At 39.7% G+C, this 25,101-nt stretch overlaps 1 protein-coding gene across 1 annotated transcript in view; it reads right to left on the minus strand.

The window, feature by feature from the left end:
• The window catches only part of GRIK1 (glutamate ionotropic receptor kainate type subunit 1), a 130,410-nt gene that overhangs the window by 65,663 nt on the left and 39,646 nt on the right, over positions 1–25,101 (minus strand). The window contains exons 5-10 of the mRNA XM_081819155.1: positions 22,792–22,845; positions 19,465–19,638; positions 10,501–10,648; positions 9,601–9,615; positions 2,587–2,592; positions 1,646–1,665 (exon numbers count right to left, since the gene is read on the minus strand). Coding sequence (XP_081675281.1) covers positions 1,646–1,665; positions 2,587–2,592; positions 9,601–9,615; positions 10,501–10,648; positions 19,465–19,638; positions 22,792–22,845 — 417 coding nt within the window. The remainder of the gene's footprint in view (positions 1–1,645; positions 1,666–2,586; positions 2,593–9,600; positions 9,616–10,500; positions 10,649–19,464; positions 19,639–22,791; positions 22,846–25,101) is intronic.

The following is a 25,101-nucleotide window of genomic DNA, read 5'->3' on the forward strand; positions in this document are numbered from 1 at the left end:
ATGGATCCCATATATGTTGATTTCATATTTTTCCCTAATTAGCCTGGTTGGATGAGGTAATGTATTAAGAAAACATTTATTTATTTAGTCACCAAGATTTACTGAATACTTGAAATGTGGATAATCCAAACTGAGTGCTGTAAGTTTAAAATAGAAACTGGATTTAAAAGACTTATTATGAGAAAAAGTTAAATAATAATTTTTATATTGATTACATGTTGAAGTGATAATATTTTGGATATACTCTATTAAATATCTTATTAAAACTAATCTCACCTGTGTCTTTCATTTTTTTAACATAACTACTAGAAAATCTAACATCTGTGTAACTCACATAATATTTCTACTGGACAGTGCTGCTCTAGGGCAAATCTTGTATTGGTTATAAGAAACTATTAGATGTTCATCATATCATTGTTTCCATATGCCAAGAATAAAAAAAAAGAAGTATTAAAAATATCTATTCATAAGGGAATGGATAAGTACACTGAAGGACAGCTGACCCTTGAACAAGGCAAGGGTTAGAGTTACTGATCCCCCACACAGTCAAAAATTTGCACATAATTTTTGACTCTCTGAAAACTTAACTACTAATAGTCTACTGTTGACCAGAAGCCTTACCGACAACATAAATAGTTGAGTAACGCATATTTTGCATGTTACATGTTTATGTAGTGTATTCTTACAATAAAGTAAGCAAGTAAAGGAAAATGCTATTAAGAAAATCATAAGGAAAAGAAAATACATTTACAGTACTGTATTTATTGAAAAAATCCTCATATAAGTGGACCCACACTGTTCAAATCCATGTTGTTAAGCCTCAACTGTATTTTCAATAAATGAATTGTTCCTCTACTTGGGTTCTTTATTCTCCTAATATTTGCATAACTGTTTCCCTCTTTTCTTTCAAGGCTTTACTCAAGTTTCATATTAGCCATGAGATGCTTTCTAACTACCCTATATAATATAGCAATGGAGGGTTTTTTTCGTCAAGGACGCCTGAAACCCTGCACTCTTCTAACTTTGCTTTTCTGATGCTCCTTGTCATCATTTGAAGTACTGTATTTCCCTTTATTTATTTATTTATTTATTTATTTTTAAGATTTTATTTACTTATTTGACAGAGAGAGAGATAGTGAGAGCAGGAACACAAGCAGGGGGAGTGGGAGAGGGAGAAGCAGGCTTCCTGCCGAGCAGGGAGACCGATGTGGGACTTGATCCCAGGACCCTGGGATCATGACCTGAGCTGAAGGCAGACGCTTAACGACTGAGCCACCCAGGCGCCCTGTATTTCCTTTTATATATGTCTGATTCCCCCACTATTGCATTCTTGATGTCTAGAATAGTGTCAGCCACGCACTATATATTCAGTAGATATTTGTTGAATGAATGAATGATGGAGTAGTAGATTTCAATGAAAAGGAATAAACTGGAAAAGGAATAAATATGCATCAACCTAGATATATTTCAAAACTTAAGCAAGATTGATTAGAAGAGCAAACTGCTGAATGAAATATATAGACACACACACCCACAAAACACACCCACCCCAAACATCATCATATGTCTATATGACATTCCTTTAAGTAAATTAAACACCTGCATATGCATGTGCCCACATGCACATATACACATGCATGTAGACTGTGGTATTGAAAGTAAATTCTTTAATCAATGAGTGTAGAAGCAGGATATTAGTAGCTGAATAGGAGAAGGAGGGTAATTGACCTGAGTCTTTGAAAGCTATCTGATAAATACTAATGTTATTTAGAATCATACAAACTAAGGAGAATTTGGCAAAACCTCCCATCCTATTCCAACACCCCCTTTTCTCATTTCTGACAGGTGATTATTCACTTAGTCACTGATTGCCAATTTCAGAGATAGGTATCTTAGCACCTTAGTTACATATAAGACAGTGTACATAATTAGTAAAACTGTAAACTACGAACATTTAGGAACTGATCTCATTTCTTTGTCCAGAGTTGTATGGGAATGGAGGAAAGGACCTGAAAAATCCACCTCTCTCTTCAGGTCTAAATGTCTTCAGTGTGAGGGGGTACCAGGGCAAATGGCTTTCATTTACACAGTGCGAAACTAGGTGGTGGTGCTAAAGACTGAGCTGGAATGCAGGTGGCTTTCAATAGGTGCAGAATGAGAACTACAAATGCAATCTTTTCCAAACAGTAGAGATTTGAGTGCGTTTGCTGCCAGATCCAATGTTGTCTAATTAATCCAAGGGACAGCTTGTCCTGGCAATCAAAATCAAATGGCATGCAATAATGAGAAGTGTTACTCAGTGGAGCCACAGCAGGATGAAAACATGTCAGAGCTTTGCTTCTCCAGGGGCTTTAATTTTTTCAACTCTGTAATTTTTCACCTGGATCCCATATTAAAAAACCTCAAACACTCAATACTGATCTATTAAGTAAAAGTCCAAATAAATATCAAGACAATATATAGGTGCCTCAGTGGAGAATTTCATCTTCTTTTTTTTTTTTTAAGATTTTATTTATTTATTTGAGAGAGAGAGTGAGAGAGAGAGAGAGGGCACAAGAAGGGGGAGCGGGAGAGGGAGAAGCAGACTCCCCGCTGAGCAGGGAGCCCGATGCGGGACTTGATCCCGCGACTCCAGGATCATGACCTGAGCCGAAGGCAGTCGCTTAACCAACTGAGCCACCCAGGCGCCCTGCTTATTAAAGTTTTAACTTCTATAATCTCAGCTCTTTCATCGTTGTTGACTACTGAGAAGTTATCTGTTATTTTTAGAACTCATTTAACACAGTGAGATTTCCTAATACACATTTATACCGGCTGACTGAGATCCTCCATCTTTGAAATAAAGAGCCCGTGTCTACAAAAGCAATGTGAGGTGCCATCTTGGGGCATGTTCCAGATGACCCAGTCAAGAGAACAGCTTCCGCCTGAAATAGAGAAATTTGTTCTCTTGATGGGATAGAATTAAATTTCATTATTGTTTTCCTTTCTTTCTTTTTTTTTTTTTAAGATTTTATTTATTTATTTGACAGAGAGAGACACAGCGAGAGAGGGAACACAAGCAGGGGGAGTGGGAGAGGGAGAAGCAGGCCTCCCGGCGGTGCAGGGAGCCCGATGCGGGACTTGATCCTGGGACTCCAGGATCATGACCTGAGCCGAAGGCAGTCGCTTAACCAACTGAGCCACCCAGGCGCCCCGAGAATTTCATCTTCTACGCTTTGATTTTTAAAATCTTAAATTCAATGATCTCATTTATATATTCAAATTAATAATCTTCACTTCATCAAAATAGAATAAATAAATTACAATTTCATAGTGAAACAGTGGCAGGAAACAGTCCATATTTTCAGTGATATCCCATATACACAAGCATTTGGAAGTAATTTTCACTCCTATATAGTAAATTTATTTTGGGCCAGATCAATTAGGAACTATTTATATAGTTTAAAAGTAAGCATTAGCTCAGCAAAATTTATTAAGAGTTTGGTGGATTTTAGCTTTCTGGGTTCTGTTCAATAAGCATCTTTTAAATGCCTGCCATGTACAGGCACAGCTCTGAGGACACAAAGATAAATTGACTTTGTCCTCGTTCTAGGGAAAGGTCTTACAGTGTCTGGATGAAGCACATTAAGTGCTAACACAGAGATGTAAAGTATCTATGGAGTTCAGTGGAGGATCATTCCCAAATACAGGTTTCGGAGAGGATCACTAGAGAAAATGATAGCCCAAGTAAACAATGAAAGGCAGTGCTTTCCAGGCTGAAAGACATATGACAAAAGGGGTGTCATAAGGCAGGTTTTAGTCCGGAAAAGAGAAGCCCATCTGTCTCACTATGTGAGAAAAACAGGGTGAATGAAGAAAACTACAAGTAAGTGTATGTTTGTAGACGGTGGAATACCTACTACACGCTTATGTACACCATTCTTTATATGTGGACTTTATATGCCCTCTTTATATGTGGACAATAGTTATAAAAGGGTTGTTCCATGTGAGAAATGATGAGGGCAGTGGGCAAGGAAGTTTGCAAAACATTTAGGATAGAATATGAACAGGACTTAATTAATTAGATGAGTGTTCTGAGGTGGATGGAGAAGTTTGGACAACCTGTAGAAGTCTGGTTTAAGTGACAAGTTCTATTTTACTGTAATGTTTCAACCTAGTTACCAATATGATAGATATCAGGATACTAGAGTGGGTAGATAAATACTCCCAAGTTCCCTATGCATAGGTACAAAGGAAGTGCCCGTCAGAGATTGTCCTAGATTTTTTGGACCTGACCATGAGATTTATAAAAGAGATCACATTTGTGGTAGAGGTAGTTGCTGGAGAGATTTCTCTGGAGAGAGCTGTTGCCTCTCTTTGAGTCCACACTCTTCTGCCTTCAGGATGCCATTTTTGAATCCTGGTAAGTAGGATTTCAGGGGGCCATTCAGAGAAATCTGAAACAAGTTGGCTGCAGCTGGAGGAGAAGACCAATGGCTGGCTCAAACATGAGGAAGTCAAGGTAGACTATGGACTGTGGTGTGGTTCCTAGGTGACAAAAGAGGACTACTCAAGAGCTGACCAACTGAGGTGAGGGCCAACCAGGAAGTGCTGCATCACGGTCAGAGGCACTCCCAGGATACCCAAGGAAGGAATGAGTGGGTGCCAGATTTGAATCCAGAGTGCCTCAGGGGGAGTATAGTCAAGGACTAGCTACAGGGGTGAGGAAGCTCTGTACCACTGGATGTCACAGGACTGAGGAAACACCATACGCTCCCATCTAAAAGAGATCCATTGGTTGGGTCAAAGAAACATCAGGAAAGACTGCCCAACAGAAAATCATAAAGAGTCAAAGAAAATTCTTAAAAAAAAAAAAAAAAAAAAAGACTTAGGTTTAAGAATTCCCCAGACCCGGGGCACCTGGGTGGCTCAGTCGTTAAGCGTCTGCCTTCGGCTCAGGTCATGATCCCAGGGTCCTGGGATCGAGCCCCGCATCGGGCTCCCTGCTCAGCGGGAGGCCTGCTTCTCCCTCTCCCACTCCCCCTGCTTGTGTTCCCTCTCTCGCTGTGTCTCTCTCTGTCAAATAAATAAAAATCTTAAAAAAAAAAAAAAAAGAATTCCCCAGACCCACCTGGGGACACTAGCTTAGACTATTTGCTGATCGCAGAGAGCACAGAGCAGTTCCAACAAGTAAAAGTGTCCTCACTCTCTTTGAGTCTGGTAGGAGGTACAACAGCTACTGGCTTGGTGAGGAAGGAAGGAAGGAAGGAAGGAAGGAAGGAAGGAAGGAAAGGAGAAAGAGGAGAAACCACCCACAAATCACATTCTTTCACATCTCTAGTCTTCCAGCAGACTGGAGCTCAAAGGGAAGAGAAATTTGATGTTAAATCAAGTTGGACTTCTGATTAATATTAGAATAGAACTTCTAATTACTAAGTTGAGGTTCCACTTAAAGGAACTCTAGGACTGTCATTACCTTAAGTAAACACAAAAATCATGTAAAATATGCCAATTTTCACTGAATAATTTTAAGTGGACAGTGGGAACAAAACTAAATTGTTTTTATTGCCCCACTAGTTGTGTTTGTTTGGCATCCTAGTTAACGTTGTCGTTTATTGACATTGGGTTTATGTAGCAATAATAGATTTAATAGATAAAACAAGATTCTTTCTATTTGGGAATTTGCTGATGTGAGGGTGGCAGCAGGACAACCAAGTGAATTCATAGCTGTATGAATTTAGACCTAAGGAAGAAGTCAAGAAATACTCGTATGTTTCTCTTGAGCAATTTTTTCCCCCTTTAGCTCTTTATGAATGATGATCACTTCAAAACCAAGATATCTATAATCCCTCAATAATCTTTGTGGGTTTATCTGCTTTGATCAAACCTACAGAAGGCTACCAAGATAAACTATCTGAAATACCATATTTTTGTGCCTCAAGAACAGTGACTACCAATCAATTATCAATCAAGTTTGAATTTCTCAGCTCAGCAGGCAATTTTCACCACTTGTCTCTCCATATTTACTTTAACTCATTTCTCGCCACTTCCACATGGGACCACTATTTCTGACCCCAACAGAACTCTTTATGCTTCATTTATACTTTTGCCGTTCACCATACTGGAACACTCTTTCAACCAAATTCTATTTTCAACACCCAATTCAGACACTCTTAACATGGGTTTCAGGCAAACCAGGGGGTTTATAAGGCCCCTGAGATTGCAGATGAATTTGTATGCCTTTCGTGGGAACAATTAAGACAGTTTTAACATAGGGTCTGTAACCCAGAAAATAGTTAAGAACCACTGACATAATCTAAAGTATACGATTCACTTCACTGTACTCACTGTTCACTGCCCTTCCCAGAACCTGTGATTACAGAGCCTCTTCTCCATGCCTCACTGTGCTCGCTCTTGCTGCAGCTGCTCCCACTGATTGCCCCACAACCAGCTGGAAGTTACTCTGGGTCCAGAGTAACTCTGACCACAGACAGGAAGTACTTTTGCTTCCTAAGCCCCCACATTCAGCTATTATTTCTCAGACTAACCTGAGATGTGGTTTGCCAGGGTTTTCTGATAACTGTACCTGGTTGCTGGTTACCTAATGTTTTGGGTCCCTCCTGAACAATCATGCATATGCTCCATGATTGAAAGTTCCCTCATTCCCTGGCATCACTGCAGTTGGCCTTCTGTGCCATGTCTATCTCCACAGAACTCCTGACTTTCCACTGTTAGGTCCTGTCCTCGTTTTTACAACTACTGCACTTCATCTTGGGCTCCAATAACGATAATGTTGATGCCAATAAGCAAGCGTGCAGTGCTTACCTACACTAGGCAATATATTTAATGTTTCATATGCACTGCCTCATTTCTTCCTGACAACTGCCTTACCTGATAGACATTTTTTAGCAGGACATTCCATTTCTGGTAGCTGCCCTTAATTGAGCAACCACCACATACCACACATCTTGCTAGGCTATACGTAGATGTAATCCCCATGAACATATGGAATGGGTTTTTTTATCTAAAATTTTTAGAAGAGGAATCTGAGAACAAAGATCCTCAATGACTAAGTTCACTTAGATAGCAAATTGCAATTAAATCTCGGGGTCTGAGCTCCCAGTGCCAGAGTTAAATAGGCTGGCCTATTCCTCAGATCCCTGCCTCCCCGTCCCACCAGAACCTATGGTCCTGGCAGGCAAGTCTCGCTGATCCTGGTTTTTGCCTCATCGGATTGTTTCTGGATGTGATATTCACGTACTGAGTGTGTCCTAAAGTACTTGCTTATAGGTTGCATGTGTTCTTCAGTTCCTTTGCTTGTTCATTCATTAATTTATTAGTTTATTCACTTGTTTGGCATCTACTTATTGGGTGTTCATTCTATGCGAAGTCTTACTCAAAAACTAGGGAAACAAGACTGGAAAAGCACAGCTTGGAAATAGACATGTAAGTAAATATGGTGCTCTAACAACAACTATAATGGAGGTAAGGAGCCCAAATTTATGAGTCAAGGTAAGCACACAGAAGCTAGCACTTGAGTTGAGACATAAAGGCCTTTCAGTCAGAAACAAGAGAATCTGGTAGGAGCCTAACGGCAAATTCAGGGAGCCCCGGTAGGTTCAGTAAATGCTGGGGGTTGGGGCAGGAGATGAGAGGGATGGCACAGATAAGGAACCAGATCACTGGGGAGCCTGCAGATCCTGCTGATGAGTGTAGGTTTTATCCCAGACATAGGATAGCTTCAGAGGAATCCTGCCATTACTCCCTTATGTAGAATTTATATTAGTAGATAGTAGAAGCTACATCTTCCAGTTTGGGAGAAGATAGTTCCCTGTCTTGCCAAGTTAATGTTACTTGTGTAATGGAGCCCCAGTACTCCTTGCTGGGTAGGAATTTATAATCTCCTAATACACTTGTTTAGCAAATGCCCAGAGACATGACGCTATCACACACTCTACCAGGTTTAAAATGTTCTTTAGTTCTTCCTCTTTAGTCAGCCTGAAACACTGAAGGATGGTTAGCTTGAAAGACTTGTCTGAAAGGCTTACTGATTCTAAATGATGTGCGAAGTTATCAGGGATTAGTGCACACACAACCATCTCTGAGCTCAGAAAGTTTACCTCCTGCGACGAATTTGATCTTCACCCCATCAATCCAATCTGCTGACTTGCTCCTTTACATGATTTCTGATTAGAGTTTGGAGATCCTTTAGAAAGTGAGAGTTACTAAAAGAAAGGACCCGGGGAAGTTTTAGGACCATGCGCCTTATTTCATGTTTCTTAATAAAACCTGATGCCTGCAAAGTTTTGTTGAATTATGTACTCCTTGAAAGAAACATCTACATTCTCTGACTTTTGCATGTTTTGGCCTGTCTCAGAATTCACTCTGTGCAATCTTTCAACAGACTGGGACACTACTCCTGGTCATCCCCATCCCATCTCTGCAGGTACCTATAGCCTGCCAAGAGTGACATAGAGCATCGTAACTCGGGATAAAAAAAGAGATGATCGATAAAAGTTTTTAATCCATGACCCGCCTCTCCTTTCAACCTCTAACTGTGGAGCCTGAGAATGGGGAATTTGCTCTTTGGAGTAAAAGATGGTAAAATACTTTCTTGCTTTTGATGTGGTCCCTCATCTTGGAGTTCATTCTTTCTTTAAACATCCTTAAATGTGGCTTGGTAATTTTACTTTCTTATGCAACCTAAGTACAAGCAAAAAGGTGCTTGGGGTGCTCCAAGTGTTTGATCCTAAGCTTTCATGTGGCCTCCTGCCTCTCCTTGCACTGGCAGGAGATGAAAGGAAACCAGCTGTTTTCTTATTAAAGATCAAGGTGATCAGGATGGCGACTCAGGACCTAGCCATGATCGCTGCAGGGAGAGCAGAGGCTGGGCAATGTTTTCCCATTAGGCACAGTATGTCAGATTCGTGTAGCCATCAGAAAGTGTTATTTCATTTCATGCCTATTTGTGATTTCTTTGTTGCTGTTGTTGCCGGGTTTAAATTCCTGGCATCACACTCAGTAAACTGAATGAGGCTATTATTAGTATCCCAATTGTAAGAGAAGAGCTAATATCTCAGATTCTTACTATGTTTCTGTGTTGTTCTTCACACCCTTATTTTTATCCTCACAATAATACTATGACATAGAAGGTGTTATTTCCATTTTACAGAAGAGAAAATCGAGACACGAGAGTTTAAGTAACTTGTGTAGATTATATTGCTCATAAATGTTAGTGGAGCTGGGATTTAAACCCAAGCAACCATGCCAGGACTACAGTGAGATCAGAGAGGTTCCCAAGGGCACAAAATTTAAGGAAGTACTCCCTCACAGTCTCCAATAAGCTCAAACCTGAGAGTGAGTGCCTCCTTAAATCAGGTACCCAGGGTAGTCTTTGTTGCTTGCCATACCCTAGATCCAGCTTGCTCTGGAGCCTGAGTAGTGTTAAACCTCACGCATACTGCTTCTCTGGTTCTCACCCTTATGGATCAGAGGCAGCTGTCAATGGGGAAGCAGATTAAACAAACCATGAGAGGATTTGTAGGTGCTAAAGAGACCAGCAGAGATGGAGCCCAAAGTAGGATTTCTCCTTGCTCTTGGCTGGGCATTCTTCTCTTGCACTATGTCCCTCCCATTCTTCTCTTTTAATGGCTTTGTCTCAACTCAGCCTTCTCCAATACAGAGGGCAATGAAGATATTCTTCATTTGAGAGGTAAATTTCTGCCTCCTATAGAGAAAACATTAGAGCAGCAACACAGAGTATGGTGTGTACTCAGTTAAGCCTTGTTTCATTTTGTCAAGTCCAGACACACCCTGAGATGTATGTTGATGTCAAAGGTAACCCAAGGATACATATCTATGAGGAATCTCAGGGTCTTAGAACAGGATTTGATGAAGAGAAGTCAAATACATCAGAGAAAAGGAAATTGTAGGGGATAGTCCAGGATCCCAGGGTAATCATGAAAAACTCACCTTCACCAAATACCCTGTACTCTTGAAAATCTTTTAGTACACTTGGTAAGTTTTGAATAGACTGGACTTTTCTGGTTTGCTGACAAATGGCAAAGTAATTATTATATCATTAGGACAAAGAGGTCCTTCTATTCAGTCCTATACAACCTGATATTTAAAAAAATCACTGGAATTATGGACTGATAATGTGAGAACTATCCCTGGTACCCTGCAGTGATGGGTCAACCCACTCTTTGTCTCAATGGGGCATGGAATAAGCACCTATGAACTTATGAGCATATGTGGAGGAGAGCCAGCAGCAACTGAGACCATAGTTGAGATGAAGGGAGGTGAATGTTATGATCTGGTAGCTTTTTTGAACTTCTCATCATCACACTAGAAAGTTCCTGGTCAACAGTCTTTTATCAGTGAAATCCCAGCAGATTGGATGATGATAGTTTCTCCTTTTTTATAGATATCGTGCCAACAGAGCCATGTGGGAAGACCACACTAAATGAACAAGTCAAATCACTATGGCTAGTAAAGAACTGGGCCATGAATGAGTAGCACTTGCCTCTTTGATTAGGTTCATAAATCTGGGTCCAAGGCGCCATGGCTTGTGTCGATGACACTGTAAGGAGCTGACAGTCAGCTGGGAAGCCCGATGGGAGGCAATGGCCACCATGTACACTGCATCATACATCAGAGCTGCTTCAGTCTGTGGAAGAAAACACACACCACATCTTCAATTCCACCTTTGTTTCCCTTCCTTTACCTGCATAATCATTCTACCTGCTTCCTTATCTCCTATTTGTCTGATCTCAACAACTATTTATTCTCCAGCTGAACAGTTTTCACTCTCTGATAGCTATTTTTCTCTAAAATAATACCTCATACTCCACAGTAAATTGGAGTGATAGCTCTGCTTTGTTTTGAGTTCTTAAAAAAAAAACAAAAACACCTCACATCAGCCACAAAAGACTTGATTCAGGGAACAAACATTTTTGGAGCACTTTCTATGTTAAGCATGGTGTTAAGATCAACTACATTGAGTTAGAAGCTACTAAACCTCAACATTTCAATATCAGATTTTGTTTCTCAGGACTTATACCTATTTATACATTTATTTACTTGTTTCTATTTGGTGGAAAGAAACAGATGCTAACAAAGCTAATAGGTAATTTCCAAATAGGGATACTTTGTTGGTCACTTCCACTTACCGGAGTCAAGAAGGTTTGAGTTGTGGAATCAAATCCAACAGCACATTGTGGAAGACCTTTTGACCACAGACCTGTGTAACTTGCGTGGAATATGCCTACTTTTGTCAGCATTTGCTTTTTGATAGAGAGTGTAAGTAGTCCTTGCTTTTGGGCATTGAGCATCTCATTCTTCCCCTCCTCATGAAATTTCTCTCATTTGCAAAATTTCACACAAAACTGCTAGCATTTTATAAAAAGTATTGCTCTATGGTTTTCTTCAAGGATAACATTGTATAATACCTTCACATTTTAGTTGAGGATTTTCACTGGAACTTCATTTGAAATTCTCAACAATCTCCCCAAATCAACAGAACAGATAGATAAAACTACTTAGGTAGAAAAACTGACCCCCAGACAGGATATTGACTTGTGTAGGGTCCTACATATAACCGGTAATTGGTAGAGTTAAATCAAAGATCATTATGTTTGTTTGTTTGTTTTTTCCCCCAGAAATCTGTTGATTCACTCACACAACATTTACTATGCACTTATTGAGAGCATGTCTTAATGAAAGTGGAAAGAGAGGGTAAGGGTTACTACATCTCACACTTTATCCATCTGTGAGTCCAGAGTTTATCCCCACTTTAAATCTATATCCTGTGCAATCTCTATCTTTGCATTTTCCATATGCATTTATGGTGACAGCAGTTTCTCAATAAGAACATGAGTTTTGTGAATGCAGAAATGTTCCACTTCATTCTTTAGTTGATAACACAGTTACTGGCACATAAACGATATTTAAAGTTGTTTAATAAATGTTTGCTGAAGGAACTAATGTTATTTCATGCCTCAAAATAAAATACGTTTTTATGAGAACTGTATAATCCCATGGTTTTAAGATGTACTTCTAAGATAAATTGTTTCACTTATATGATTGACATATAGAAGTTAGGTTGGTGGTGGTGGTGACTGTTAAAGCTTAAAAGAATGTTTTAATCATTTCCGCTCAAATCTGGTATACAATCAGTTTCATAGATGAGAAAACTGAGGCTCAGGAAAATTAGGTGATTAGGCCAAGGCCACTCTGCTAATCAGCTGCCTGGCCAGGGTTTGAACCCATGACTATCTGATTCTAGCACCCATGTTCTTCACTACTCTGCTATGCTAATTTGGTGTAATTGAAGGAGAGTAATCCATTGGCAGAATGAGACTTTTTGAAACTCAATCAATAATAATAGAGACTTTTATCAAGTTCTTATTATACGTCGGGTACTTCTCTAAATACTTTGCAAACTCTGTATCTTCACCATAACCTTTACTCCTTTATGGGTAAAGATATGACCAGGTTAAATGGCGTCCCCAAACTAGCGGTGCGAAGATCAAGATTCAAACCCGGGAATTTGGTGCTAGGATTTATGTTCTCAACCATGAAGCTGAGCTGCCTCTGAAGCAAATATTTGTCTGATGACTTAATAATTACAGTAATAGCTCAATTATGGTGACTGTTCACGGACAACTTACTACACACCAGGCATTATAAGCATTCTACACATGTCATCACCTTAAATTATTGAAACGATGCCTTTAAATAGGTATTGTCCCCATTTTGCCAACAGGAAAATAGAGACGGGAGAAGGAACTTTAGGAAATAACTTTGATAACTTGCCTAACTTACTAGGCAAGTGAGAATTTCAAAGCAGGATGTAAACTTAGATTTTGGAACTCATGCCCTTAATTGCTATCCTATTGGGATCTGGACCATTTTAGCAGTGGAATATACTTTTTTACCAAATTTGTATGTTTATTCACTAATTCACTAATTGAAAGATTTGATAGAGAAGTGTGAGGAGTGAAGTTTTGATCGAGCTTTTCCATAAGCTGGGCTTAGGAAGGATTTTGACTTTCTTTGTTAAGGCTGCCTCCACACTGGGCTGGGTAATAACATGACTCAAAACAATGGGCCTGATCAGTCCTTTTCAAATTCAAAGAAGAAAACCATTTATTCTAAAACCATGCTTCCCTTTGACATGCAATGTTTTCTTAGATGGAGGAGACATGTCTCTACTTATTTTATAGCACTAATAAACCACCCCTGAATTTCCTTCCCTTCTTAGTTCTGTGCTGGAGGCTAGCTTACTGAGCAGCAACTCTCGAGTCATTTTAGGTAAATATAAAAGAAATTGGCCTGTGCTTCAGATTTTATTTTTCTGAAGGTGTTTATGTTCACATTTTATTTATATCAAAAGCCTGGATGAAACCACATTACTCAGTGCCCCTAAGAAAATCTCTTTACCACAACATGGATCATGAAACAAGCATATGAAAAGCAGTCTCACACCATGTTTTGGTTATCAAAACAGTGGGCAATAAAGGGTTAACTCAGCAGGACTGGAGTGCTCACACTCTATGTATTCCAAAGAAAGGACTGGCTTTTGACTAGCTTCTCGGAGATAATGTCCGAAACCTTGGACTGTCCTGCCTGATCACAGTGTTTCTGTATTCTTTGGGGTAATGGGCGATGCTAGACAGTTTAACAATGTGATTTATGGTGAATGCCTATTTTTGTTCATCTGGGGCCCTGGGCCATGCTGTATCAGTTTACCCTCTGGAAAGGCTAGAGACTGAGTAAGGTCAGCGATGGGATGTTCTATGCCTATGTGACTGACTGACACCAAGTCATGGGTGAGCTTCCCTGGTTGGCAACACTTCATACATGTGGTCCCACATCATTGCTGTAGAGATTGAAGTACTGTCAATGCAAATTTCCTGGGAGAGGACCACTAATGGTTCCCACATAGTTTCTCCTGGACTTTGCCCTTTGCAACCTTTTCCTTTGCTGATTTTAATCTATATCCTTTTGCTGTAATAAACTGTCAACTAGGAGTTTAGCAGCTCTTCTGATTTCTGTGAGTCCTTCTACCAAATCATCAAACCTGAATGTGGTCTTGGGGATCCCAACGCAATCCAGTGAGATGTGGCCCCTTAGGAATGAGGACTAACAGCAGGATATGGCTTTATAGACTCCTTACATTTTGCTGTCTTCCTGGTATGTAACATTGTTGGAAAAAACTGGAGGAGATTGGAGTTCTGAAGGAAGAACTTAGTCTTTGTGGAGCAAATGGGCAAAAAGTATAGATTTCCCATCTTCTCTGGAAATTCAGAAATATTCACTAACCTGATATGGATGGACAAGGCAGTTTTCTAAAAGAGAAGCTTTCCCAAATAACACCCTTCCCCGTCATTTCCTAAATTTACTCTCTCACTGATTCCTCTATTAAAATCCTAATATCTCACCACAGCATAGAGCTAGCAGGAATTTGTCTCTTAGTATGAATTAGCTAGTTTCCTTTGTGGGGGTGGATGCTGCCGGGGAGCCAAAGTGGTGGGAGAGGCAGTGAACATCCTGAGCATCCAGAATGCTGGCAAGAGCAACCCACAAGTAAACTGGGGTTTGAAAATGGTCTGGGGAAGGTAGCAAAGATATAATCAAGTACTCACAATCTAGAAATTCAGTAATTAGGGCAGCAACTCTAGAAAATCCAGTGAAACGTGGCACAGAGGTTGGCATATTATAATTTCAATATGCATTTTTCAGCTTTTGAGAGACACAGTGAGAAATTGGGAAAAGAGGACCATATGTGGAGTTGGAAAGCATACCTGGGTGATTCCCCTGGTCACACAAGGTCACACAGGTCCCCGGCAAGGAGCTATCTTGGGCTACATGCACAAGCCAAGAAATACATCTCTTGTAAACAAGTAAGGATTCTGCCTCTGCATTTTAGAATGTCTTTTGTTCCTTTATTCACTACAAACTGGTGTAGAAGCAGGTACCATCCAGGAAAATTCAATTCTATGTCCTGGAGGTTTTGTATATATTATCTAATTTAATCTGTAAAGTAACACTGTAAAGGATTATTACACAGATTTACAGATAAGCAAGCGGCTCAGAGAAGCTACATAACCTAGTCAAGTCATTTGTCTATTCAGGGGACATAGCCAGTACTTAATCTAGGCTTTCCTCATCTGCAAGATCTTGCTTTTTCCATAGAATTCCACAGCCTGTTGTCTTTCATCACGGGATCAGCAGTGGACACTCAGGTGGACACTCAAAGGTGCCTCCCTCCTGGATCATGATTATAGGAAATGCTCACATGTAACATAAGCCTACTGACTGAACTTGATGCTGTGAATGCATTTGAAGAACTGGGAAGGCCAATGACAGATCAAAGTTGTGTTGTTTCTATGATTCCCGTGCACTATTGAATCACACACAATTTTTGCTCACAATCAGAGAGGAATCCACCTAAAAATGGGCCACTCCATTATCCCAGTCTATCCAAAAGCCAGTAGATTGAATCAGCCCAAGTGCTAAGAGAAATTTAAATGTAGTGAAAAGAAATGAAGTAGATTTTGTAAAATTACTCCAAACTTCTATTGAGTTAACACTTCAGTTGATAAAACACTTTCTTTTTTTAATCTCAGGATATTTTAAATAACGAGTTTCACTATTTTTGAACTCTATTGACTCAGTACCAGGTTTCTTAATTAACCCAATTTTGACCCTATTTTTAAAGTCAATATTTTTTTTCGTTAATTAGATCTATGCATCTTAAGTCTGGAGTCAAAATTTTTCAGCTTGGACATGATTTTCAGATTTGGATATGTTTTGACATATATAATATTATTTGAAGATATTATTAGTGTATGATGTTCTAAGAAATTTTTAATAGTTAAAAATATGAAAGAGGAAATTAGATAAGTAGGTGGAAGTAAAAACACATGGGTATTTTTAAACATATTTTAAAAAATTTCTAAATTATATATTCATACAAACATCTGTATATGTATGTAGCACACACAAAAATATAACTATAAAAGGCAACAGGAAAATTCGCCTTGGAGTGTAGTGGTATATAATGCATATGATTTCAGAGAACACAACTCTATTCTAGTAATGGCATTACTTAAATATAAATAGCTGTTAGTCTACTTCAGGATAATCTTTATCTTCACTACGCATGCCTATTTTTTATTTATAGGAACTCTCTTTGGACTTTTACAGACTTATTTCAGGGCTATATGAATGTTTTTCATGTAACATCTTGGTCTTAGCAGAAGCTCAATTCCTATTTATTTAGCATTAGTTCCCTTATTAGATACATATTTATTGAAAGCCTGCTTTGTTCCGGGGCTTTTCTAGTGCTGGGGATAAAGCAGATCACAAAAAGACAAAGCCTCTGTCCTCATGGAGTTTATGTTCTTGTAGGGGAAGGCACGAAGCAAACAAATCGATATATAGCATATGAGGTCATAGGGCTACAGGGCAAAGGAAAACAGGCCATGGGAGAGAGAATAACAGGCCTCTCTGCTGAAATGCATTTAAACAAATGGGAACAGGGGAGGGTTTTAGGCAGTGAGAACCACAAATGCTGCAGACACAAGAAAGAGTGAACCATGAGATCTGAGGAATACAGACCCCGTGGAACTGAAACCACGGGGCTTTTCATCAGGAAGGTAGGGAAGAAAATGGTTTGAGTACAGAGGCAACCTGAGAACAAAGATTTGTTAGATCTGGGCCCTGGCTTGGGGACACGGCATGTGCTCTCTTGACTCAGAGATTAGTCCACTGGATACTTTTAAACCTACCCTTTAAACTCGCTATAACTCAGTTTCCACATCCCCAAATTGGCCCCCTTTACTAGAAGCCAAAAGGAAACCATGAACTGCAAAATGGCCTCTTCGAGTAAATAAAGGTCAATATTACTTCATGGGATCAATTTCAAACTATATATTTTTTCTTTTTATTGTGTCTTTATGAGATGATGGATGCTAGCTAAACTTATTGCAATTATCATTTCATAATATATGTAAGTCAATCTGTTATGCTGTGTACCTTAAACTTATACAATGAAGTACATCAATTCTATCTCAGTAAAACTGGGGGAAAACCAATCTGCATGGGATCCGACTTCGAGTGGGTGCTGTGTTCTACCATTTTTTTTGACTAGTATAGATATGACCTGATATATCTACTCTCCCCACATTTAGTGCCCTGGTGAGCCCTTCTCTTCTGCTCTGATAAATCTCCATTTCCTTTTTTATAGTTTATAATAACAACAACAAGAGCAACAACAAAGACTAGAAATCCTTTTCTTAGGTGAGATGACAGTAGTAAACTTTAGGCAAAACGGGACCTCTTCCATCCATCGGGACTTGGCTCCACCATGCTTTCTGCCCATGGGACTGCCATTTGTCCAGGCCACTGGCAGCAGTCCTGGGGGAGTAGCAGAACCCCATGCCTGGCCTGAGTTGGGGTGACTTGCGTGGCTCTATCCTTGTTCAATGATTTTCCTCATCTCAGTCAATATGTACAAACTGTCCTGTCAGCTAAGTATAATTGAATGTAATAGATGCTTTTTTTGGTAAATTAAGCCATTCTTGTGATGAATATTTAATGTTTGGCATGAATCCACATGCTGTGTTAACAGATCCAAACTGTAACTTTTTTAGTGGTATATACCAAGGACAGGTAACAATTATTGGAGATCTCAGCCTGTGGTAGAAATCTCACTGGGAGGCAAGGTAGGTGGACAGAGGGTTTGAGCCATATTTGAACTCACTGGAATTACAAATCCAAGAGGAAGAAGAGAGAAACAGGTGTATTAGCATACCTCTCTGTCTCTGACTCTTTTTTTCTCTCTCTCTAGCTTGCCCCCTTCCTTTTCAGAAGGTCTAGTATTTCCCTAGATATTCTTTACTTGTTCCTATTCAAAGCAATGTTTCAAATCACCCAAGGCTCATTTGTATCAAGATGCTTTCCATCATTATCTCTCAGAATACTTTGTATTCTTTAAGAGTTATTTCAGGGCGCCTGGGTGGCTCAGTTGTTTAAGTGACTGCCTTCGGCTCAGGTCATGATCCTGGAGTCTCGGGATCGAGTCCCGCATCGGGCTCCCTGCTCGGCGGCGAGTCTGCTTCTCCCTCTGACCCTCCTCCCTCTCATTCTCTCTGTCTCAAATAAATAAATAAATAAATAAATAAATAAATAAATAAATCTTAAAAAAAAAAAAAGAGTTATTTCAGGTTGGAAAAATAGGGAGGGGCGCCTGGGTGGCACAGTCGTTAAGTGTCTGCCTTCAGCTCAGCTCATGATCCCAGGGTCTTGGGATCGAGCCCCGCATCAGGCTCCCTGCTCCTCGGGAAGCCTGCTTCTCCCTCTCCTGCTCCCCCTGCTTGTGTTCCCTCTCTGGCTGTCTTTCTCTCTGTCAAATAAATAAAACCTTTAAGAAAAAAAAAAGAAAAACAGTCAGGGAGCTTGAACATGGAATCATCCAGAACCACTTAATTCATTCATTTATTTTTTTCTATTCATTTGTTTCTCATAAAAAATGGTGGAAAAAGAAAAGAAATCCCAAGTTCATTTCTCTGCAAGATGATCAGTTATCGGTAAATTGCATCTTAAAAGCAAGAGTGCTTCTCGGAGGATGGGAACAGAGAATGAAATACTTTGCCAATTTCAAATGCTATTACCTGCCCACATTCCCAGTATCTTTCCCTTTAGATGACACGATTCCTACATAGAAAGCTTTTAAAAAAAATTTCCTGCTCTTTTCTTCATCATGCAGGGAGCTTCATTAGAGAAATAAAGCTACGGTAGGTGCGTTTGACAACAAAAGACAACTGATGTTAGTGAGAAGCTCTCTGATGAGGCAGTTTGCAATTTATCTGTTCAGCAGAGTACCTCTCCCCTGTCAGGAGGTGGGCCTGGCATCTGCTTTGAGAGGAACACATGGCTGGTGTGAATTACTGTCAATGTCTGCAAAGGTGTTTCTGTGCATATCCAGGCAGGAAGAATGTGAACACACCAACAGTATGTGAATCTGGCGTTTTTCCACGTGTGCACCGCTCGCTGAGATGCGGCAGAAATGAGGAAGGCAAACTGGTTCTGCATCACTTTTGTAGGCAGCTTGCTCCTCTTCTCCTTGCCCCCCCTTCCCAAGGCCACATTCCCAGGCCTAAAACTCTCTCCACTCAGCCTTGCTTTGGTTTCTTATTTGTCTCCATTTGGCTGACAGTGATGGCTACTCCTGTTAACTTTTTTTTTTTTTTTAGTCAAAGGCACGTACAGTCAGAAAGCTGAAAGCAGCAGTTTTTGATAGTAGCCCTGCATAGGCTTTCAAATTACCTAAAAAGTTTACTCCTTCTTTTTTCATTCAAGTCAAGGCACAGGTTATAATACTTTCACTCACACTATAGAAGTCATATGAGATTCTTAACCTAACCCCTAAAGGAATGCAAACATCATCTCAAATGATTTTATTTTAAGACTACTTACTGTCATCATGCCATCCAAGAGGCCAGTCTCCGGCCTGGGGGGGGCCTGCAGTCTCTCCATGGACCACTTCTCAATGATGGAGGACACGTGAGGGTTGTCAATATTAAGCAGCCGAAACCCAGTCATGTTTACACCACTGTACCTATAGAGTTCCAGATCTAAAGCAAATAAGTCCTGCACAGTATTAAAAATGACAAAAGAAGAAAGAGTTAACATTTGCAATGTTCTTTATGCAAAACAGAATAATGATTGCAGAAGCAACAGGTAGATTAAAACTAAAATAGCTGTCCTCACACTGCTTCATGAAAGAACATTTCCCATTGTTCTTCCCTTGCACGCTGCCTGAGAAACTCTAAGAGTGAGCAGTTTACATTTTCCTCTATTTTTTGCAATACTATCAGAATTTGGATAAATCAGGAAGAGGAATTTGGCTGTTAATAATTAGTATGCCCTTGGGCACAGGTTACAATATTCTGAGAAGTTAGAGTTCTGTTTCTAGAATATAGCATTTGGGGAGTTGGAAGGAATCTCTGTGCGCATTTGGTCCAATGCTTTTATTTTACAGATGAAGACTCTGAAGTTCTGAGTGGTGATGTGACCAGTCCAAGGATGACCCAATTATCAGTGGCAGTACTGCCTCAGATCTTGTAAAGGAGATGAAATTTGAACTTGCATATGCATGTGATAGGAAGATCACTTCCAGCAGGAAAAAAATACCATTTCCTGGCTCATTGACCCGTGCCCCATACAATGAGGGCATGAAGAACGTTCACTGGACGCAAGCTCTGAGTAAGAAGTGAAGGGTTCTCTTCAGAGAATAAACTGGAGCATAGGGTTGTGTGAACACGAGTATCATAACAGTAGAACTAATTCCCTTTCAGACAATGTTTCAGGAAGAAAAGTTTAACCCACTCGTGTTTTCCATTACAGATGAGGCTGAGTGTAATCCAGAGGTTTATGTTGATGCATATTTATTTTGTTAAAGATTTTATTTACTTATTTATTTATTTTTATTTGACAGAGAGAGAGAGAGAGCGCATGAGTGGTGGGGGTGGAGGGGAGGGACAGAGGGAGAGAGAGAGAAGCAGACTCCCTGCTGAGCAGAGAGCCTGACTAGGACCCTGGGATCATGACCTGAGCTGAAGGCAGATGCTTAACCGACTTGCCCTTGTTGATTCATATTTAAAATGATATAAAATGTCAACTTTCTTCTTGTGAAGAAAGGTTTGACTCTAACATATGTCATTAAAAATATCTCACATTTAGAATAAACCAAACTTTCATAACATTTAACAGGAAAAAAAAAACAGAAAAACTTCCATAAAAATTTCCTAACAGTGTAACTCTTTTATGGAAGTGCAATGCAAGTTAGTATATGATCAGTGATGGCTGTGGTTCCTAAGGAGAAGTAGCTTCAGAAACACCTCATGATCTGTATTTGCAGAAGATATGCACAGATTTGTTCTTTTGAATAATTCTTTACACTGCTATCCTTTCCCAAGATAATGTTGGATTCGACTGTAGAGCTTTAGGAGGGCAGATCTGTGCTTCTGGCTCAGTATCAGAAAAAGAGTACTGCCTTCTCAAGTGTTATATTTTCCCCCCTCGTACTACATAACTTTCTTTCTTCTTTAAGTTTTATCAATGCTCATGGGCAAGAATGGTAAAAATATAAAAAGCAAAACATGGCAGAATGCAGATAAAACCAAAGGAAAATGCTTAACGAAGTAAATTAAAGAATAAGACCCTAAAAAGAATGATTTCCTTTAACATGCTCAATGAATGGAAAGAAAACTACTCAAACTACAAGAAGTCAGAAAATTCCAGGATGCATATGGTATCCCTCATGGACTCCACAGTACATAATGCGGTGTGTTAAAATGAATACTATACACAGGTGCAAAATTAGGTTGACCTACAAACTGAGGTTCATATGCAATATAGAATATGGAAAGTCCAGGGTCTGATTTTTAACATCTGCTTGTCAGTGAAGAATGAAAAAAGAAGACTGTGAGGGCAAGTTGTTTGTTCCCAAATTGTCCCCTTGAAGACCAGACTTTTCAGGTTTCATTGTTCAAATTCTTTCTCAAATTTCAACAAAACCAGCTCTTAGGAGTGTGCACAGCCAGGGATGATAGAAAGTTCTGAGGCAGGTGTCCATGCTGCCTTGAGCAGAACCCAGGTGTTCACGGTGATGGGGGAAGGGCTGTAGTTGTGACCTAAGATGCTTTGGAGTTCTCAAGGGTTTCTTCAACTGTTCTGACAGAAGCTCTAATTAGGATGTCAATGATGGGAGGGACGATCATGGAAACTTTAGTTCAAGGTTTTCTGCCCTGCATCCCACTCCCTTGCCCCAAGCTCTGAACAGTGATGATTTTGGCACCTGCCCCAGTACATTGGTCTCACGATGTCCACTGTATCCTCATGCTTCCTGAGATACTTGAGTGAGGAGTGGAATTCACTGCTTCCATCAATAGTATGTATTCAAGGACAGCTGCCTGCTTCCCGTTCCAAATTCTTTTATTTCCCTTACTCACCAGCTTACCTTGCCAGTTTCATTTGGTAAAATGTTACTCTTAGGAAATTTCCCAGAACCTGGGTAGGTTTCACTGGACACACTGTTACAGATTAACAAAGAAAATTGGTTTTGTGTTTTCTTCTCCTGTGAGAAAGTGGAGTGTGTGCGCGCACGTGTGTGTGTGTGTGTGTGTGTGATTTTTAAAATTGAATGAGAGCTATCACATCATTTTGATGTGTTAAATGCCCTGAATCATTCTCCCTTGATATGATAATCTCAAAATTTAGGATGTTATAGTTTCTTTTGAATTTCTTAGGCTCAGAACCATGATTTTTTTTTTTTTTTTTTAATGGTGAAAAATGTTCGCTGTGCAAAGCATCTCCCATGCTCCTTTTCTTGATGATCTTCAAAACACCTGGTCGGTGACCCCTGGCTAACCTAGCTATCTACTGGACACAAGCAAGTAAATCACAAAGGATCAAAAAAGCCAAGATACACTTTAGTGTGCCTTCTAATGTATGTAGAAAATGTAGATGATTCTTCTTTTTGACTAGTTTGCACTTTGACAGTTCCTATTTAATGAAAGTATCATTTTAATCCCTTTCCAGATGCACATGCACTGATGCTAGTTAAAAAAAGAAAAGAAAGAAAGAACCTGCTGTTCAGCATTTCTGGATTTACAGGATTCTTAGGAAAGTAAGATAAATCTCCATGACACTATCCTGCCTCTGACACTGGTGGGGCTGATTTTTGAAATAACTGGAGATGTTTCCTATAACATAGAATTCATTTCCACCTGAAGTGCTTACCAGGGTTGTGAAAAAGTAGTGATAGTACTCAGTCATCATGCCCATGAACAGAATCTGCAAAAGAGAAATAAGGGGAAAGACTCAGAAACAGAATTATAATAAGAAATAGATCATTAGCTAGGAAATTGCAATAGCTTGAGGACATAGAGCAGGAAGGGGCTTTGGAAATCCACAGATTCAGCAGATCAGAAACCTGAGACAGATCAGTGGCTGATGGGGAGCTGATGTGGGCTGATGAGGATCCAGGCCATTAACCTCCATCCAGTGTTCTTTCATTAGACGATCTTTCATATGTTCGATCTTCATTGAAGTGGTAGGTCTAATTTAAATGTAAAAAAATTAAAAATAGCTTATGCGCAACAAATTTAATATTTGGATCCGACCTTAATAACAGTGTTTTGCTGTCCTTATTGACTAAGTGTCTGAGTAACCCTATGCTTAGATAGATATTTTATTGATCTCCTTAGCTTTAATACCTATCATAGTGCCTCAGAGAAGAACTCATTAAATGTTGAATTGCAATACTGGTATGTAGATATATTTAAAAGAGGTTTTATACATATGCATATCTCTGAAGCCTTTCTCTCTACTGCTTTCCCATCTTATCCCACAGTATAAGTAGGGGAAAAGAGGATTTGTTTATAGATAGAAGGATGGGGACTCTTCTTGTACAAATGTCACACTGCGTCTTAATTTTGATCCTCAGTTACCTCTTGGGATCTTGACAGTTCCAGACATTCTGTGTGTATTGTTTTTACCTGGTAGGGAAGGGGGAAAAGGAGTGAAGAGAAAGGACAACGGTTCTAGGTAGAGTAAGTTTATTAAAATGTGATTTAGATTCCTGGAAATGGTGTCCACTGAGAAGAAACAGTTGCAAATGATTTGGAGATAAGGAAAGGTTTCTGTATCTTCTAAATCAAGGGTATCACCTTCCTTGGGTGGGGGGAGGTCAGCAAAGGACTATTTGGGTGCCATTTCTTGGTATTTGTATAGAAATAAACAGAGAAGTCTCAGAAATAAAATTTCCAAGGCAGTTTTCCCCACAACTCTGATAAACTCTGAATGCAAATGAGAATCCCCTCTGGAAGTTTTAAAATCAGATATTCTTCGACTCCATCACAGAGACATCCTGAACTGGAATCCTCAGAGAAGAGCCTGGGTTTCTGTATTTCACAGCAGTGGTTGAGAAACACACTCCATGGAAAACATGTCCACTCACACCAAAGAACAGGCTTTCATAACTTCAACTGAAGAGATGGATTGAAAGGTCTCAGGAAAGACAACAGCGTGTTATCAGAGGTCCTAGAAAGTGCCTAAGATATGTAAACTCGAATGATTTTGCGTGAGAAGGGATACAGAATGAAGAGGGTATTCCATGACAGCACAGGACACACCAATCCTGCACTTCTTTTGCCCTCTCTGCTAATGTGGAGACCAGAGGAATTTTAAAAAGGGTAGAATTGCTTTAGGGCCATCAATAACGTTTAAAGCCATGCATAGTGAGGTCTTGTTAGCTGGTCTCTTATATCATTGGAGCATAAGGAGCTAACCTGCTGGGGTCAGTCAGGAATCCAATTTTTCACTTTAGTCATTAGATAGTGTAATTGCAGTCAAGACTACCTCTTCAGAGAGGACGGGGCAAATTTTATGTCAAGATAGAGGGCTAGACACTAAGATTTAAAATATTGTTTCTGAAACTGAAAAAGAAACAAAAAGGCACCTGAATTTTTAGCTTTTCACTTGGGCTGACTTTTCTTTTAAAATTTGGTTATGGAGACATTTGGGCACCAGTTGAGGGCATAGGCTTCTCCCCCGCTTTTTAAGCAACCATTCAACTAATCCTTATTATTTTTTAACTCCTGGAGGCAAATATTCGTTTGATATACGAATCAACGTATATTGATTCGTATCAGTTCAATACGAATTGTGTAATGTTACTGAAAGGGCTAGATTTTTTACTGTCTATCAGTCTAAGTCAATGATATGAGGTCAAGGGTTATTTAATAAGAATAATTCTGGTAAGAAACAACCATTATTAAAAGAACATATTAGTGGGGGCGCCTGCGTGGCTCCGTCGTTAAGCGTCTGCCTTCGGCTCAGGTCATAGTCCCAGGGTCCTGTTATCGAGCCCCACATCGGGCTCCCTGCTCCACGGGAAGCCTGCTTTGATATACCTCTTATTTAATGTTAGAAAAAAGTTATGAAGATGCAGTGAATATTCAGCTAACAGGTCTACTTTTATTGCAGAAAGAACCCTTGGGTCCTCTGAGTATGCCTTTCATTTAGCACACTAGAAAAATCTCTGTTCTT

Source organism: Leptonychotes weddellii, chromosome 1, assembly GCF_054177405.1.
Source record: "Leptonychotes weddellii isolate Sample4059 chromosome 1, ASM5417740v2, whole genome shotgun sequence".
In the NCBI taxonomy this organism is placed as follows: domain Eukaryota; kingdom Metazoa; phylum Chordata; class Mammalia; order Carnivora; family Phocidae; genus Leptonychotes; species Leptonychotes weddellii.